Source organism: Necator americanus, chromosome V (assembly GCF_031761385.1).
Source record: "Necator americanus strain Aroian chromosome V, whole genome shotgun sequence".
Lineage (NCBI taxonomy): Eukaryota > Metazoa > Nematoda > Chromadorea > Rhabditida > Ancylostomatidae > Necator > Necator americanus.
Genome location: NC_087375.1, coordinates 3,999,464 through 4,019,056, shown reverse-complemented (window position 1 = coordinate 4,019,056; position 19,593 = coordinate 3,999,464). Strand labels below are relative to the sequence as shown.

The 19,593-nt window shown below is 40.9% G+C and overlaps 3 protein-coding genes across 5 annotated transcripts; 1 reads left to right on the top strand and 2 right to left on the bottom strand.

Annotated features, from left to right (window-relative positions):
* Positions 1–242: 242 nt before the first annotated feature.
* RB195_012846 (uncharacterized protein) lies at positions 243–12,864 on the bottom strand (the record flags this gene model as incomplete). Of its 3 annotated transcripts, XM_064202410.1 has the most annotated exons (6): positions 243–524; positions 585–737; positions 4,769–4,906; positions 5,326–5,482; positions 12,238–12,524; positions 12,594–12,740. In XM_064202410.1, the coding sequence occupies 6 exons, from the start codon at positions 12,738–12,740 to the stop codon at positions 243–245; spliced, it is 1,164 nt and encodes a 387-aa protein (XP_064058292.1). The 3 variants fall into 3 exon arrangements, with proteins under 3 accessions (XP_064058292.1, XP_064058295.1, XP_064058291.1); XM_064202411.1 differs by lacking the exons at positions 243–524; positions 585–737; positions 4,769–4,906; positions 5,326–5,482 and adding an exon at positions 12,811–12,864 and having other exon boundaries at positions 12,234–12,524; XM_064202412.1 differs by lacking the exons at positions 4,769–4,906; positions 5,326–5,482; positions 12,238–12,524; positions 12,594–12,740.
* On the bottom strand, positions 5,159–5,461 carry RB195_012848 (uncharacterized protein; the record flags this gene model as incomplete). Its single annotated transcript, XM_064202414.1, has 1 exon — positions 5,159–5,461. One exon carries the CDS (start codon positions 5,459–5,461, stop codon positions 5,159–5,161), a length of 303 nt encoding a protein of 100 aa, XP_064058294.1.
* Positions 5,929–6,267, top strand: RB195_012847 (uncharacterized protein; the record flags this gene model as incomplete). The annotated part of the gene is made up of 1 exon (XM_064202413.1): positions 5,929–6,267. The coding sequence occupies one exon, from the start codon at positions 5,929–5,931 to the stop codon at positions 6,265–6,267; it is 339 nt and encodes a 112-aa protein (XP_064058293.1).
* Positions 12,865–19,593: the final 6,729 nt, after the last annotated feature.

The window sequence follows — 19,593 nt, the reverse complement described above, 5'->3', positions numbered from 1 at the left end:
AGAAAACTGTAAATGATATATAGAAGAAACAACAACTCCATGGGAAGTAATTTTGCCTGGGAACACACCTAACTCATTTTCCTCTCCTCTACTATACTTCTTTTCATTCTTCACCACAAACGGGAGAGAGAGAAAAAACAGAGAACACTATAAGAACTACTATACTACTATAACTATAAGAACTACTATAAGAACAATTAACAAAGATGAAAGGATGGGAGTTTCGGAACTTTTAATGAACTTCACTTCAAAACGGGCTCTCCTCGAATCAATTCGGAAGGGTCAGTCGAATAGAGGCGCAAATCCCCTTTGAAATATACATAAACAGCAGTCACTGCATCTGGGATTCCATTGCACGACTTGCTGCTGTCGGTGGGCTTGGCTTCAATGCTCTTGAACGTCACTTCTGTTGGTGTCGGTATCTTGCATTCACATGAGGAATCTGTTAGGTTGCGATTTATTTCATACACTGTATCACTGGGTGGCTGCACGTCAGTCCCATCGATGTAGATTGTGCATGCGCCCTAAAGTTCAAGAGGACGAAGAGGATCCGGTTGTATTTTTTTGAAAATAAATCAACAAACCCTAGCCTCTTCGTATTTGACGAAAGTGCAGTCATTCTCTTTGTAGCAGGCGGTCATACATAGATCGAGTGTTCCAAGCGTAATTTGGTATTTTTCAGCTGCTTTGAACTCATGTTCTCTTGGAAAAAAGGTGGACGTGAGCATAGGTGTCATCTACAATTAGCTCTTGAAATTGTTTTTAAACGTTAGAAAACGGATACTCAAAAAATAGGCGTATAATTGCCTGTGTGAGGTGCAAAGCCAGTTTGATCCAGATGATGCTGCTACCACTGTGCATGTCCAAAACTAAATTTAGATTAAAAAATAGATAGCCGTAGTGGTGTTTACTACTCCCAGACTTTGTCAATGCCAAACACACTTTTCGAAGTGCTACCTATGAAGGCGAAAAAAGCAAAGATTTCTGCACCAATTTCAATGAGTAATTGTGAATTTCGGCTAAGCTTACGAACACGTATACGAGTCGAGAGGCCGCGTATACGAGTCTGATTGCTATCTGCACGTGGTGAACAAACTTCAAGTGCAAACAATAGGTTTTCTCTTTCTTTCTTCTCCTGGAGTTTAAAAATGTCCTGTAAGGTGTGAATCGTATTTTATGGCGTAGTTGAATTTTCTAGAAAATTCAACTAGGCCATAAAAGTTTGACCTTCCTTTAACTTGTCGATCATCGCTTTGTGGGAATAGCCAAGATTGCTAACAGTCTCTATCACAGCTAAGGTTTCTGCGTAGTTGCCTTCGTCATAGTCTGAAGGTCAGAATATTTGCAACACATCCTCTGAGTGCTAGAACAGGTAATCATCCCCCAAGGTATTATACTTGGAACCATGAACCAAAAGAGTCCAAATCGTTGTGCTTACCTCAGTATCCACGTTCCTGTAATGTTAGCAGATCTACTCGTGGTGGTATCATTGATACTAATTAGGATGCGCATATCACAATTCAGCAAGTAGGCCGGCCATGGTCTCTGGTGTAGTCTATCTAATTTCGTGCAACACTTGTGGGGAACAATACCCCAGCCAAGCAAGACGACCACTTTGTTTTCGTGTTAAAGAACATCTTAACGGGACGAAACACTTGAATGCAGCAACCCCTCTCGGAGCTCATCGCGGACAATTCCATCAAAATGCTGCCATGAAACGTTTCTGCGTAGATGCTTCGATGTGTGTAGGAACTCGAAATCATGGCTTGCAGTAGAGGCGTTTGGATAAATGCAGACGTCCAAAAATGAATAGAAAGGAAGAGCGCATAGCCGTGACCAAACAGCTAGCTCTGATCTTCTGGGTCATATGCGAGTCGCATCCCAATTAGTATTAGCAAAACGATTCCACCACCGAAGATCCGCGAACATCACAGCAATGCAGCACCTTAGTTAAGAACAGCGGTATCTACTCTTTTAGTTCATGATTCCGAGTGTAAAATCTTAAAGACATCACCCCACGAATCTGAGGTGGTACGGATTTCAGGTGGGGTATTCTTATACGGGATAGTAGATTATGGAGAGGGGTGATTCCGTCCATTTTTTTCTAACTACCGTAAAAAATGACCCGGAAATTTATTAAGAAAAAAACGGTGCGGAAGATGCGGCGCGTGCACATTGCTGGCGCGCTTCAATCGAAATCGCTGTAGAAAATAGCGAACCGGAGCGCTCGAAGCCGTATTTTAGATGGACAGAATCACCTTTGTCCCCATAATCTACGCTCCCGTACACGAATACTCCACCTGAAATCCGTACCACCTCAGATTCGCGGGGTAATGCCTTTAAGGGGTGATTACTTGTTCTGAATGAAACATCTGAGAAGATATGATGTAAATGTTCTGACTTTCCACGCTGTGACGAAGGCGACAGCGCTGAAACATCGACCGCAGTAAGGACTGTTTGAGAATGTTGGCTCTTGCTTCACACTGACAATCGACAAGTTTTTAGCATAGCACTCTTACGTTTTGTGTACAGAAACGTAGCAAAAAGTGAGCCGAATCAGCAATTATGCAACAGATCCAACGCAAAGGATCTCGTTTACGAAGTTCTTATGAATAAATTCATGTGAACTTTCGTCAGTGCAAATGGGAGTAAAATGAAATATGGATACCAATTCCATGATAGAAAGATAAGCAATCTCCATTGGTACAGAAAAAAATTCGGATGTAAGCAAATAATAATGAAAGAAAAAGCAGGTTTTTCACTTGGTCAACTTTTTCACACAGCCAAGTCAAATGCAGGGGATCACTTTATGAGGGATGCTCATTTTCAAGGTACCGTCGATGCGGGCTCACATACGAACACATACAAACAGCTTTTGATAGCTTTTGATAGGCTTAATTTTTACGGTCTGGAAGAAATTTCTAAAGACTTTGTGTGGAACTTTAATGATCTATGAAGAGGCTTCTGCAAGGTAGCGTTTTAATGAGTGGTGATTGACTGAAAGAACCTTGGTCGTTCAGACTTTCGTTCTTCAGAAACGTGGCTCCCATAAAACGGCTGTTATGGTCTGTGGATAGCAACCGAAACATCCAATTGCTCTTGCGTGAAAGAGATGAAAGGCTTTAAATGATGTGTGTCTTATATTTTCAAATCTGCTTTAGAAAATGTATATGTTGAATGAAAAGAAGTCGTAAACATCATGGTTGTGTACGATATTACTGCTCGTTTGCGATATCACCTCAGATTCGTTGGGTGATGCCTTTAAGTTTGGAGGGGAGGGGGGGGGGGGCAAAAAAGATTTCTTCCTGAATGTCTTATCCTTGAGACTTCTATGTTCCACAACACTCTCCTGAACTGGACAAGTAAAACAGTGGTGGGTGCTTTGCATACACGTAGGGATTGAGAAAGTACTGTGTTCAGTATTGCTTTAGACTTTTGCAAAAAAAAACACGGCCGACGGTGACCTGATACAAATCCATCCTTGAACTGATCTCTTTGTTCCTTCTGTAACAGAAAAATTGCAAAAATTGTAAAGATAAAGATGAAGTTGTGAAGATAATTTACGAAGTGACGGAAATGTAATAACGACAGCTTTAGATTTGCAGATGTGAAAACACTACCCTATTCTCTACAGTAGGCAAAATAATTCTTCACAAGAAAACGAAAAGAAGCGGGTTTTCGTTTTTTTCTTCATAATCTGATTCATGTTGCTCAATATTATTAATTGTGGACATCGATAGACTCGCTTTAACGAGATCTATCTATCTACTTTTTTTCGGGGTTAAAAAACTTTTATGAAAACACCTATTTTCGAAAAAAAAATAAATTACCACATGCTTACAAATATTGAATCGGACTATGAAATTATTGCGCCTCGAAGATCTATGACATTTCGTGCAAACCGAATGCGAGAAACGTAAGTTTATGGTTAAATTTTCGTGAAATAGGCACTGTGGTGAACATTTTGGTACTCCATTTGTATGCATATTAGAGAGGGGCGGGAGTGGTGCAGTGGTTAGAGGTTCCGCTTCCTGCATGATTGATTGAAGTTTCGAATCTGCCCTAGTGCTCACCAAGCCCTTCATCCCTCCGGAATCGATAAATTGGTACCAGAATTGTCTGGGGAAAACAGTGACTTGCCGCATCGGCTAACCACCGCAAGTCGTTGTGTGGGCCAGTTACACGTTCGTTAACCTCAAAGGATTCTGAATTGAAGTGATCATGGGGCGCATCCCAAGCGGATTGATTGACACCAAAACCCTTATCCTTTTCATCCTTTATTAGAGAGTTCAAAATTTTTCTGAAGATGGCGGATGTGACACATTTCATATCTATTAACATGCCTGACCTGTTTATCCAACAAGAAAACATTGAGTGCGGGATTTTATCAGAGAAATATTTATTTTCGATAACCTTCTGATTTCTATGGTTCTTGCAGTTATCTAGGAAGAATACGTTTGCGTAGAAACGTATCATACGGTAGAAAATGAAAATAATGTACGATTTTGATAAGTTTTGGCAACACGTTGTAGTTCAGCTGAGGAGAATTCTTTTCTGTTTTCGATGACGACAAAATACAGAACTACAGGTATCTGTGTATCCAATCGTCGTAAGGTGAGCCACGAACTCATCCTCATGTGATGTGTAGCCGCAAGAAAGTTAAAAAATAAAACTGAAAGAGATGGACCTGCCTTTTTCCCAGTTCTTCAAACACGAACAAAACACGAATCATCAATTCCTTATTTGAACTGCCTCCACAACGGCTTACCGCTTCATAGTGGCGTGGAGGTGACTCTGGGCGTTGAACTGCGATGTACAGCGGAGGTTCGCCCTCCGGCAGAGTCTCCCAAGCTGAGGAGGAATTTGACATATAAGACATTCCGACTTCTCGGAATCGGAAGCCTAGCTAAGAGTAAACCACTGCTAAGATTCACCACCGTCTTGGCAAAATATCGCAAGATGGCTCCCTGACCCATATAGGTGGGGCGGTCACCTGTGGTGAAAGCTAAACTCGCCTTGGCAGAGCTGCTTAGTTTGGGTAAAAGTCTCTTTGCCAGTCTAGCATATTCATTGCCTCAGTACCCTGCCCAGTGGGCCCTGCCGTCTCAGACGTCGGACGGTATGGCGACCGGTCAGAGGTGATCAAATCTCAGGTTGCTCAGGATGTCTTCGATTCTGGACCAAGCACGACTCGCCATGGAGACTGTGTACCTGCAACGCGAGAACAGTGTCCACAGACGCTGACGTGCATTCCCTTCTCAGAGCTGCAGAGCGTATCAAATTTCACGTGATTGCACTGCAGGAGACCAAGTGCGAGCGACGTACGACAGATGAATGACGGTACACTAGTCGAATGACGAATTCGTGGAGAGAAGCTTCCGTCGCGAAATGTAGGCGGTGTTGGCCTTGTTGTGCACCCATCTGTCGTCCATCTTGAGATCCTGTCACCTCGTCTGGCCATTCTTCGCCTCCGCCCTCTGCGCTAAAAAACCATCAGTACCAGCAGCTGCTATTCACCAACATCAGCAGCTGATGAATCCAAATTGGTAGCGTTTTACGAGGAGCTGGAGGAAGTAATCCACAACGAGAAGTCCTTCTGCAAATTCGTTGTCGGAGATTTCAATGCAAAACTAGGAAAGACCACAGAAGAGGAATACAGGATTGGAAGATTTGGACTAGGGGACCAGAATGAAAATGGCAATCGTCTCGCCGGGCTGTTGTCCGCCGCTCGATCTTTTATAGGAACTCTCTTTTCGTGAAAAAGGATCATCGTCGGTGGACATGGGAATCGCCCAATAGACTCGTGCGGAGATCGACCACGTACCAGCCAACCGGAGGTGGTGTCTACTTGACGTCTCAGTAGTACCATTCTTTTGTAGTGGTTCTGATCACCGTCTCCTTCGTGCGAAAATACGACTTAGCCACACGATGGAAAAGAACATCTGCTATCGGCAACGAAGGAGAAAAGAAGTCGTCTACGACGATTGCGTACTCGAGGAATCCTTGTCCCAAGGTGATTGGCACATCGAGGAGGACCCAAACGTGGACTACGAGATGCTGCTCAGAGGATTACGAGCTTGTGCTGAGTGTGCCTGGATGCCGCGCACGACAAACTTGGATCGAATTTCGAAGAGCACCACGGAATTGTGGGAAAGAAGAAGGGCTCTGACGCTTGATCCGAATGCATCGCACATTGAGCGCTTAGTTGCAAACATTAGCTGCAGAAAAGCGCTGCAGGAGGATCTTTGCGGATCTTCGCGAATATAATATTGCGCTAGCAGCCTTGCTGAGCGAAGACGGGACACGGCCGTCAGGGAAGCTACGGACTAACTGACGGACCAAGATCTTCACACCCATCTGTTCGACTCGACAGTTCTTCCAGCGCTCTGTTACGCAACGGAGACGTGTGCAAGCACTGCTGTCACGTCTAGGAAGCAACTTACGACTACTGACAGAGCTCTTGGGAGATACCATCTGAAGTTTAACCGGCGCATACAACACCTAGCCGGTCTTCGCAGTTCCGACTTAAGAGGAATGTCCCATCTTCGCGCCCAGCGGAATATGTATCGAAAGCAAAACATAGATGAGCCGGTCACATCATAATAAGAATCGACGATAGATGGACTAAAAGAACGCTAGAGTGGATCCCAAGAGATGCTAAACGCCCTTGAAGGAGACCGCCAACGAGATGGAGTGACGTGTTCTCTACAAGGATAGATGAGAGCTCAGCTGTATACGGCTCAAGGACCTCGTCAATGTCACTCACAAAACTTGAGAACATCTTGGATGACAATGGCGAGGGAACGAAACGAGTGGAAGAGAAGATGGGGCCTGCACGTCCAGTGAAGGCGGGCCATCTAAGTAAGTATCTGAGTAGGTATTTGAGCTGCACCTTTTCTCGAAAAATACAGGACCGCTGTTAAAACTATTTAGTGCGGCCGGAAATTTTAATTTATGGCTTAGATTATGGTGTGGTTTTGCGTAAACGACTACAGAATTTGCGACAAAGCCTTCAACATTGGTGGCGGTGTGCACACCACTGTCACACCGTTGATGGGTTGTTTCTTGCATGAGGGGTGAGGTAAAACGAGTACATTCCGCTTCGACGTTTACCGCAGATTGGTCGGAACGATACTGTGCACGGCCATTTTGCGTTTTCAATCGGATCGAATAAAATTCACTTGGAACTCAAACGGCATATTCACTGTTCACTAACCTAATCTGAACAGTAACCTTCTCTAGAAGCAACGTTCATGAGTCTAGATTTTTTAGCGAAGATTTTTTTTATAGCGATTTTTTAGTGAAATTTATGCCATTCTACGAAGAAATTAAAGCTGAACTCACGTCTGCGTTTATTTTATTTCTGAAGTGGGTATTGAGTCAGATTGTGACCACTAAACTGTCAACAAAATCAGAATATAAACAAAATTTTGAAAAAAAAAACTTGAAAACCGTGTTGCAAAACCACAAAGCTCAGTGTAACGTAAGGTGGTGGGAGCTTCGTAGCTTCAGGTTTTTTTAAGTTTATCGTATCTTTTGTGAAGAACACATGAATTCGTGCAGCACTGTTTTCTAGTCTGTTTCCTTTACCATTCTAAGTTTTTTTTTTCAATAGGTTTTGATATTTTTTTGTTCCCTCTACACTTTTTGCAGCTTCACGTGAAGCCAGTGGTTAAACCACAACGAGTTGCCCTCTGGTTTTCTGCCACTTAGGTTTATCTCCTTTTTCGCTCAAGTCTTTTCGAAACGAACTGACTTGTCTAGTTTTGTACGATTTATGATAGCTGTTGCATTCGTGGTGGGAGCTTCGTAGCTTCAGGTTTTTTTTTAAAATATTTGTCGTTTAATACGAATGCGTTTTGATTTTCTTCCGGATGGACGGCGAAAAAAAGAAGTGTTTTGATCAAATCTTCAAATGTAGATTATTTATTATTTAAAATTTATTTAATTTTTAATTTTTATTTTATTTTTTTTCAATTTTTAATTTATTTTTTATTTTAATTAATTAATTTAAATTTAAATTGAGGATTTTCTTTTCTGTTGGTTCCATTTTGTTACAGATCGCTCGATCTGCCTCTACTGACACCCATATCGATGTAAAAAATTGTTTTTCCTGTCTGTCCTTACTCCTGGTATTGAAACGTTTCCCAGTCTCAAAAAAAGCGTTTTTGAGTTTTAATTCTCATGATATCGTAGACTGACTGCAGGTAGATTCAGTTGTTTTGCTGTTCGTGTTATATAAGCGCCTTGATGTTCTAAAACCATGCGATTGACTTCTGTTGACTTCCTCTTTCTCTTCATCGTAAAAGTATGAACACGCTCAGTGTTCAAGAAGCATAGAAGATTCCGCAATTCTTTTTTTTTCCTGCTTTTGAGTTTTGAAAGTTATAATTTTTTTCTTTTTGTTCCAGTCATTGGTTAGCATTGTGGACTTCTTTCGCGTCTAGCTAAGCCGTCCAACTCTCGCCCATGCGATAAAGCTATCGCGAAGTCAGCTCAATTTATTGGCAGACGGTTGCACCAGGGTTTCAAATCAAATTAGGTCAAATCCAGACGGTGCAGGTAAATTGCGGTGTTCTCTGCTTAGTGGTTGCAGTTTCGAGCAATCTATAGGTGCAAATTTTTTCAACATAATTTCAATTAATATAATTTCCTACAATTTTTTTTGGCGAGATGGAACGCTGCTCATGTGATTTGAAATTTTTTGTTGAACATTAGAAAAAAGTTTTTTTTTCTCATGTTAAAATGAATTCTCCAAAAAGATCAAATCCTCAGAACACATTTGTGAACGTGTGACTTTTGTCGGTTGTTTTTTTTTGAATCCAGTTGTTTATCAATTTGTAAACATGGTGGCAGATTAAAAGTGGATTCTGGGGCACAATAAGCTCGCTGTTGTGCACGAAAAAAACAAAAATTCCGAATATGGAAATAATTTATAGAGATCGTAAGAGAACCACGATCAGAGGAACATTTAACAAACAGATAGAGAATGTTTACTGAGTTTAACTGACCAACTCTTCACTTACAACGAAAAAAGGCTGCTTAACGACGAGCGACAACGAGAACGAGATCGAGTCAGTCATATATCGAAAGTTTCCATATTGCGGATCGTAAAATTGTTGAATCTTCCACTGTCCACAACATTCTCCTGAACTGCACACACAGTACTCCGCATACGCGTAGCCGTTGAGGAAGTAGTAGCCGGTGGTGTTGTAAACGTTACCAAAGAACAGTCGTCGATGATCTGAAAGAAGTCTCAGGTCGTTGAACTGCTCTCTTCCCTCCTATTGTCATAGAAAAATGAAGAATTGTAAAGATAAAGATAAAGTTGTAAAGAGAATCCGTAGATAGACGGAAATACAACAACGACCGCTTTCGATTTGCAGATGTGAAAACTCAAACATGGTTCTAAAAAGCATTTTTCACTCATTTTCTCGTTAAGTCTGTAAGTGTTTATGCTCTGAATGAAATTTGAGTATGTCTTGATAATCTTGAAAGTTTTTTTTTTTCGAATTTTTCCTTTGTTTTGTATTAGAAATCCTACAATTCACAGCAACACCAATTAATAGTAACGACACGATGGCGCTCACTTCTGAAATCCAAAACAGCAGTGCCGACGCGTATCCGTAGCCCTGTACAACACTTTAGGATAATTTTTTTCTGGTGAAAATATCTGTAGTGTAGCGATTATCAAAAAACTCGTGAACACAGCATTGTGACTGGCTGACCTACATTACTTTCTCACAACAAGTCCTCTGTGGTTCTTCTTCTTAGTAGTAATAGTAATAGTAGCAATCTTTCTTAAAAAAAAGCTCAGTTTTGGTTTTGAGAATAATTGACTACTCAAGCTTTCCTGGTTGCTGCCATGCAGCTATTTCTATTAATCTTTCTAGGATCTTCTCTAGAAATCTCTGACATTTAGCATCAAGTGCCTCAAATGCATTCAATCTCGAAAATAGAGATAATTAACTCACTAGCTCGGACAAATACAGGCACAGCTGTGCATTGTGGTTCTGGATTCGTCGTAAGTAAAATCCTGAACGATTTTCCAACTATTTTTTTAAGACAACAAATAAGTCGATAAGAAGTTAGTACTGTTTGCAACGTGCTCCTTCTGGGGCTAAGTTGTTCGTATCCCGATATGTTAAACAAACCGTTAATTTTGAGGCGTTCTGGATTAGGGGAGTAGATGTCATGAGAGGACTCTTCACTTTCTGGAATAGGAGAACGACATGTTTCCGCCACGAAAAGGACTGCGTCAGGCCCCACTGACAATGAGTTTGCCGACTTTTTCTTAACTATCCTGACAAATGTGTTTTTTTTTTCTTTTTGGTGCACTATCTGTGTATGCGAATAAATAAATAAATAAATAAATAATAAGCACAAAATTGCGAGGCGTCTATTTCTTAAGTTCTGGATCGATGAATGAGCATGGGGGAAAAATTCTTCGGAAAAATCTTTGGCTTTGGTATTTTTTCGAAGAATATTTAGCGCATCTTCACGCTAAAAAGCGGATTTCAAGTGGAAAGTGTATGAAAGTCAGTGGCGTATCAATCCACTTGGGATGCACCAACGCGTTTTACTGGAATTCGTAATCGTTGAGGTTTTGGAACGCGTGTTGGCCTATACAATGACTTGCGGGGGCCAGCCGATGATCAAGTCAGTGTTTTTGTCCTCCCAGACAAGTCTGTTACCAATTTATCGATCCCGGAGGGATGAAAGGCTTGGTTTGCACTAGGGCGGTTTCGAACCCTCGACCGTGTGGCTACAACGGACCTCTAACCGACTGCTCCACACCCGCCCTACGAAAGTGTATAGTAGGTGCAGTAATTCTTGGTCAGAAAACAGAAATCATAAAGTAAGCTATGGAGGGACGGATGTGCGTTTTTTTTCTTCTGCGCTTTTTCTTTATAACTTAATTCACATCGCTCTATATCATTACCTGTGAACATCATGCGAGTTGTTATGACGAGATGTGTCTAGATTGTCTTATTTTGTACATTGAAAAACTCCTATGAAAACACTTATTTTCTAAATTACCAGCGGCTACAAATTGTTAGATCAGACTCTGAGATAATTGCACCTTGAAGATACATGGTGTTCGGTGCAAACAAAATGCGAGAAACGTAAATTTACAGTCAAATACATATTCGTAAAATAGGCGTTATCGTGAACATTTTGGTAACCCCTTTCGAATCCTTTTTAGAGAGTTTTAAATTTTTCTGAACATGGATGATGTAACACAATTCAAACAAGTTGACTAAAGGATCTGTTTTCCTAACTAGTAAAGATTTAGTGCAGGATTTCATCTAAGAAGTATTTATTTTCGACAATATTCTGATTCCTGGGGTTCTTTGTAAGTGCGATGCTTTTCTGAAATTAAGCACTCAACATTGCTCTATTTCATTGCTTATTCGAACCTCTGAATGGCCTTCTACGATATATGCTAAGTGTTTCAGTTCAGAAAGTTGGTATATTTCTATTTCTTTCAATTTTTACCCTTTCTCCTCTCTAAGATGAGACATCAAAATCACCAAACTACGGGAGTTGAATTTTGGATTTCATCGAACCAAAATGAGAGAAAAATTCTACTGTTTTTACAAATGCCTGGTTTCAGTGACTCTTAGAGAACATTTGCATATTTGACGTAAGTGAAGCAGTGAGTGAAGTGGTTTCACTGACGACAAAAACATCTGTCGAATAATATTAAACTCATTTGAACTGGTGAAGTTTGAAACTTCCTCTCCGAACTCCGGGCACCCTTTATTTCAGTGTCTGACCCAATAATTTGAATCCGTTGGTAATTTAGAAAGCAGATGTTCCCATGAAAGTTTTGCGGTGGTCAGAATAAGCCGGAATGATTGACCCAGTCGTAGCGAATCGATTGACGTTTAGGTGAAGTGATTGGAGGAATATCGAGTCAAGTTATGAGGAAAAACAAAAAAAAAGATGCATTCGCGTGAAATTATCGTATCTGTCGAAGAATTACCGTATCTATTGAGGATATGCAAAGAATAAAATGAACACTCTACAAGAAATTCTCCTGTTTTTCCATTGTTTTCTTTTTCTTTTGTTGGAAATAGTCTTTAATATTAGTTTTTCTTCACATTTCTCCTTCTTTCAACCCTTAACTAAAAATAGGTGAGGTAGAAAAAGCTGACAATTCGCTTTCTAGTAACTGTAAGGACAATTAACAAGAATGAGTGTAAAGGAATTTCGAAATTTTTTAAACCTTACTTATAACTGGGTCCTGCTCCTCTTGGAAGGAATCCGGAAGAGTCAGTTGAATAGAAAAAGTTGTTATGCTCATTTATGTATATATAAACACTAGTAAGAGCATCTGGGAATCCACGGCATGACTTGCTGTTATCGCTGGGCTTGGCTGCAATCCTCTTGACCGCCACTTCTTTTGGTGTCGGTATCTTGCATTCACATGTGGAATCTGCTAGGCTGCGATTTATTTCAAACACTCTATCACTGGGTGGTTGCACGTCAGTCCCATCGACGTAGATCGTGCATGCACCCTAAAGTTCAAGTGGATGAAGAGAACCCGGCAGTGCTTTTTTTTCGAAAATAAGTCAACAAAACCTAGCCTCATCGTATTTGACGAAGGTGCAGTCACTCTCTTCGTAACAGGTGGTCATGCATAGATCGAGTGTTCCAAGCGTGATTTGGTATCTCACGGCTGCGTTGAACTCATGTTCTCTTGGAAAAAAGGTGGATGTGAGCAGAGGTGTCATCTACAATTGGCTCTCGGGATTGCTTTTAAACGTTAGAAAACGAATACTCAGAAAATATGTGAATATTTGCCTGAGCGAAGTGCAAAGCCAATTTGATCCAGTTGAGATTATTACCACCATGCATGTCTGAAAGTAAATTTAGAAAAAAAGGCAGCTGTGGTGGTGATTACTGTTCCTAGACTTTGTCTATGCCAAACATACTTTTCGAAATGCTACCTATGAATGCGGGAAAAGCAAACAACTCTTTGCAAAATTCGAATACACACCCAATGCTGGCTAAGCATACAACTTGATATTTACCAAATTTATTTACCAATTCTAGTAGGAGAAGAGGTTATCTCTTTTTTCACTTTCTCACATTTTCATAGGAACTTTCGTCAGAGCAGATGATTCAACAACCTTCATGGGTTTCAGCAACCTTCATGGGTTTTAAATAAGTAGCGAAGAAAGTAAATAATTTTTCACTTGCTCTTCTTTTTCGGATGGCCAATTCAAAAGCAAGGAATAACTTATCGGGGATGCTCATTTTCAGGGAAGTGCAGTCGAAGACACATGCATAATAATCTTCAGATAAAATTGGCATCAAATTTTTGTGGTTTAAAAGGAATTTCTAAGGACTTCCCTTGAAACTTCAATGGTCTGCGACGGCTTCTACGAGGTAGCGTGTGAATTGGTAATGAATGACTTACGAAGCCTTTCTCATTCAGATCGTCGTTGTTGGGAAACGTGGCTCGCATAAAACAGGTGTGATGATCTGTGTCTAGCAACGGAAGCAACCAATGGCTTTTCTGTAGAAAAAGCGCAAGGTTTAAAATAATGTGTATCTTATATTTTCAAATCTGCTTTGGAAAACGTGTATGTTGAATGTAAAAAAAGTCGTGAGCATCGTGGCTGCTTATGTCATTGCTGCTTGTTTACTGCTACTGAGACAGATTTCTGATAAACTAAGATTTTTATTCGAACTTGGGAAGAAACCAGATTGGAAACGACTAGAAATTAAAAAGAAAAACGAGATTAGAAACTAGATTTTTGTGGCTTTTCTCGTTCCCTCAGAACTTATCAGTAGAATGTTGCGGCTGCAAAACTACGATAGATAAGTGCAATTAGCGTTTATTTGCGAAAGATTAGTTCGCGCAAATCTGTGACCTCTAACAGAAACCTCTGACAAAATCAGATTCTAGGAGCATACTTGGGCATTGGAGAAACCAGGGGACTACTTGGAGCATTTCAGGGCAGCGGTTATAGCGCTAATCGCTGATCAGAAGCGACCTTGTTGCTGCCATGAGACGATTCAGGTGACGGACGTCCTCTTCCTGCTGTGCAAGGACTGTCTCATAAAATCCTAGCATCGTGCATGTTTATCCGGCCAAAATCCTGTAGCCAAGTGATTGGGAGCTGCAAGGAAGGCGATTTCAATTGGAGCGCTTGGAAAAAAAAGCCCCAATTGTGTGCTCCAGCAGAAAGCAACGTTCTTCTGAAAGCCATGGAACTAGAGGCCGGAAACCTGCCCATGTTTTTAAAAGTTATATGGGAGCTTGATAGTGAGAAAAAAACTTCCTGACTCCGCAGGGAAGCCTAAAGTGAGAGCGCCTGGAAAGGCGGGCTATCGAAACAGAAATGGACCAGTATGACGATCTGTACTTCCTGTAACGCACGCACGCTTGCATCAGAAGCGACCATTGAAGTTCTCATGATGGAAAGAAGGAAGATTGAGATTACGAGGTGAAGTCGCTACACTCTTGGCAGAAGCGTTGTTGTTCTAGCCTATACAGCATCCAGTTCCATTGTTTAATAAATATTGTTTAATATGAATACGTTTTGGCTGCTTCCAGATATACAGAGGAGGAAGAATATTTTTTCAAACTTTTAAATGAGGTGTCTCATCTGTGCTGGTTACACTATGTTACACATAGCTCGTTTTTTTCTGAATGTGATCCTACCTGTCTATGTTAAAAATTGTTTTTGCGCTGTGCTTTTAACGTAATGAAACGTTTTCTACCATTTAAAAGGGGTTTTTAAATCTCACTTCCTATGATGTCCTGAACTCAGTGCAAATGGAATTAGTTGTTTTGGTATTTGTGCTGTATTTTCTCGTTGATGTTACGAAACCACGCGATTGGCTTTTGCTGACTTCCTCTTTCTCTTCTTCGTAAAGTAAGGTTCATTCAGTGTTCAAGCAACACAGAACCTTCGGCAATTCATTTTCTTCAACCTCTGAATTTCCGTTATAACGTTATATCCTTTCTTTTTGTTTCAGTCATTGTCTGTTAGTTTTTGCTCCTTAAATCTCATGTTATGTCGTCCAACCCTCAGCCATATGATGAAGCACTTAATTCAACATTTCGCCAGATGCTTGCACTATCGCTTCAGTTCAACTTGAGTTTAGACGGTGCAGTTAAACTGCAATGTCCTCTGCTTAGTCGCATGCTAAGCAAGTGCTATCACCTACCCACCCTAGTAAATTAGCTTAAAGGCATCACACCACGAATCTGAGGTGGTACGGAATTCAGGTGGTGTATTCGTAGATTATAGAGAAAAGGGTGATTCCGACACTTGTCACATTTCAACAATACAAACACAACAACAACATTTGACCACCCTTTCAACATCCATTTCAACGTTTCACATTTCAACATCCATTTCAACGTTTTCAACAATTTCTTTAAGCCAGTATTGTCTTGTTGCGTTGAATAAAATCTGAACAGAATCTTCAAGATTCCGAAAGTTTTTCGGTGTTTCCCTTTGATTTAGAAATCCTAGTATTCACACCAAATAATTAACAGTAATGCCACTGTCCCGCTCACCTTCGAAATAGCACTGTTTCCATCTTACCACACTCTGAGTAACACCTTATGGCTCTTTTCCAGTTTGAGTGACCCTGCCAGAGAACGTATCCCGGTGTGCACCTCTCGATGGTCTCATATGCTTCCCAACCCATTCGTTTCCTTCTGACCAGAACGGAGGTTAGGTCCTTCACCATGGTAATTTCCCACCTACATATACATAACTAAAGCATTCAGATATGTTCTTTCCGTTAAACTTGAATAGGACATCAGAAACCTATCCGTCTCTCATGAACATCGTTCTGCCCAGCTTCAACTTGACACCTATTTTTTTTACACGTTCCATCATATTCGATCGGCATTTGTACCGCCATGATGCTTCATGTTATCAGAATGGTGTCATCAGCGAAACGAAGATGGTGTAAATGGTGGCCGTCAACTTTCACTCCAATAGAGTTATCGCACTCTTTATCGGTTAATGGTTGTCTGCTGTGCGTGGAACTCCACGCAGACGTGTTAGTTCTAGAATTTCCGGAATCAGGCCTCTTCTGGTGGTTTTGAAACTCGTCGATGTTGACCCTTGCAGTATCTTTTCAAAAGTCGACAAGGGAATAGGTCCCAGTTGATGGTGGTTCTGAGAGATCGGTTTCTGAACTTCGTGGCCTTTTCTCCTCTTCATGTGAAAGAATATCTTAATCGAAGAAGGTGGTGGTCCGATCCCGCATAAAACTTTGGTGCAACAGCGATATCCGTCCGGCAAAAGCTTTTACTGACGATGATGTAGTCAATTTCCTTATGATATCCTCCATCGGGTGACTTCCACGCTTCAGCGTAGAGAAGATAGTTTCTGGAATTGCGAGTTTCACTGGATGGTCTTTAGTCGTCATGATAAACTAGGAAAACTTCTCTCCCTGGTCATTCCATTGATGACCGCTTGTTTCGATGTGAAGTTCGCTTTCATTTTACTTGTAGTCAAACTAATATATGCACCCAGGTGGTAAATGATTATGTGTGATGGGTAAAGTAAGGTAAAGCAAGTGAAGTGAAGTGATGAGTGAAGAAAAGAAAGTATTCTTCAGGGTTTACTTATTAATACCTATAGGCAGCGTACAATAACAATGACGATCCTAGGATCGCTACCAGTAGATGGGGATAGGGGCACAACTCACGAATATGGTAGGCGATGAATTACAAGTAGTAGTTCCGAAAAAGGTGTGTTCAACAGTCTTCGTTGCTTCGTCTTACCCAACGATGCACTTTATTAGCACAGTAGCTGAATGACAACCAACGAGGCTTCATATGTGATTGGTCAGGTTCAGGAGCTTCTACTGCTTATTTGAATTGCATAACTTGGATTGCGGGATAGAAAGAACGACGATGTAGTTGCTCGCACCCCATCGCAACCAGGTGTATCGTAGGAGTACCGGTGCAATGAGGACGACAGCTGTTTTTTACTCACTTTTGTCTGGATTACAAAGCGGAACTGAGTGGAAGTGTTCACGCTAATAGCCGTTCCATCAGTCTGCCCCTACCGTCAGTTTCGGGTTCTGAAAGGAGAATTGTTATTAGATTACAGATTTCCCTTAGTTCGTTATGCTCTGTCGCTACGGCTCAAAATTTTCGATGCTAAATTCTCTGCTTATGGTGTTCCAAGAGTATTTAAAGGCATCACCCCACGAATCTGTGGTGGTGCAGATTTCAAGTGGAGCATTTTTATAAGGCTAGTAGATTATGGAGAGGAGGGTGATTCCGTCCATTCCTTTCTAATTGCCGTAAAAAACGGTCCAAAAGATGCGGCGCCGCACAAGGCTGGCGCGCTCCAGTCGAACTCCTTGCTGAAAATAGTGCGCCAGAACGCCTGAAGCCGTATCTTCCGGGCCGTTTTTTACGGCAATTAGAAAGAAATAGACGGAATCACCCCCTCTCTATAATCTACTATCCCATATACGAATACTTCACCTGAAATCCGCACCACCTCAGATGGAGTGATGCCTTTAAGTTTCTCAAAAAGAACGCGAAAAAAATGTGACAATTTCTCGAATGCAGAAAAAAAAGCGAAATCGGGAGTCTAGGAAGCACTCAAAGGCCTTAATTCGCCTGACAAAACAACTCTTTGCAAATATCATGCTTTATTATAGCCGGCTTATTCTGTCACGTGTATGTGTGTGTGGTTTGGTGTATGTGTGTAACGAAAGTCCTGAAAGACAACGAAAATTATCACGAACGCTATAGAAACCTAGTCTATTATTACTGTGAATCTATTACTCTGGTTCTTCTTTGTCCTTTTAAACTGTCAACGAAGGATGCCTGTGTTCCTCGACTGCGCTACTGTTCGTGTTTATTCAAGGAACAAAAGTGCATGACAGTCATGAAGCGTTTTATTGCTCAATACTGTCAGTAAATGTTGGCATAATTTTATTTACTCTAGTGAAAGAAATTTCTCGATCTTGGCTAAGAAAATTCGTCCAATATTTGAATCCACATCACTTTTCAACGATATAGAGCATCATGGAAAGCATTTTCCACGCATAGCAGGGATGTCGCATGCAGTATTATCGGCCTTATCACTGGGATTAAATACAAAAAACAAGCGATATCAAAAATATTTGTTTTTTTTCCCTGCTGAACATTTCATTTTATTCACCTCTAGTAAGAGAAATTACAAAGAGTGTGTATAAAGCGTCTATCCACTTGGGACCACTTCGGCATCAAACGGGATGGGGCGGATCGGTCTTGGCGCCGCACGAAAACTAATAAAAGTAAAGGAAAAAAAACAAAACAGTACTACCTTGCTGAGCAGAAAATCTCTCTCTGAACAACATAGAAGGTGCCTTGGATTGAATTGATTTTTATCCATACATCCTCTATTAAAGGCATCACCCCACGAATGTGAGGGGGTACGGATTTCAGCTGGAATATTCTTATACGGCATAGTAGATTATCCAGAGGAGGAGCTGGCGCGCTCCAATCGAACTCGTTGTGGAAAGTAGCGCACCTGAACGCTTGGAGACGTATCTTCCGGGCCGTTTTTTACGGCAGTTAGGAAGAAATGGACGGGATCACCCCTTCTCCATAATCTACTATCCCGTACAAGAATACTCCACCTGAAATCCGTGCCATCTCAGATTCGTGCGGTGATGCTTCTAAGTCTGTGGAAAAAAGTTTGTGAAACATTTCTGAACACTTTGACATTTCCCTCCATTTTAACGCTGTTCTTGATTTATTGGGTTCGTTTCTCCTCTAACATTTTTTTTTACTTTGGCTCTTGAGTGTAGATGGGACGCAACAGCGCCACTGCCTATTTTACTGGGAGAATGACGTGAGCTTCAACCAACAGATATATCTGTGGGACATGATTGCGGCAGGATTGCAGCGATGTGAAAGTAATTAACGAAGGTTGGGGGAACTTTGACTGCTTTCAGGCCACACATTTGTGAAAACTGGATTCTAGAAATTTAAAATGTTTAGAAAAGTTTCACAAAAAAAGACAAGTAGAAAAGAAAAAAACCGAAAAAAAAGAAAAGTTTAGAAAGCTAAATTCTGAAAGTCCATTCGAAATCCGCTCATTCGCTTTCGAATAGTATTTTTGAAAGTTAAATCTGCTCCACTTCCAATGATTCCGACAAATTAATCTGTTAGAGGCGGATTTTCGATGAGAAATTAGTAGCGGTGTTGTAGAGTGCATAATTTGAAATTGATTTCATAAAGTCGTGGAGAGAAATCAAAATTCTTCAAGAATATTCAGCACATTATAATGTGATGAAGATTCGAGAAGTACAAACATCAAATCAGCACTTTAGGAGAAGTTCACCTAGCAATTTCGCAGTAGAGAGGAGTTCCCTGAAACGGGTAGTCATTGACTTAAAGATTTCTATGACCACCGTGTTGCTTGGAACGTTCGCACTTGGATTTGTATATGCAAGGTTTACTTCAGTAGTTCTTTTCCTATCGCTCTAATGATATATTAAATTTGTTATTTGAATCTATTAATTTTATATTGTTTTTTTTTGATTTTGTAAGCTTTATTCTTGTTTTTCATCACAGTGCGAACTCATCTCTATGGAATTTAC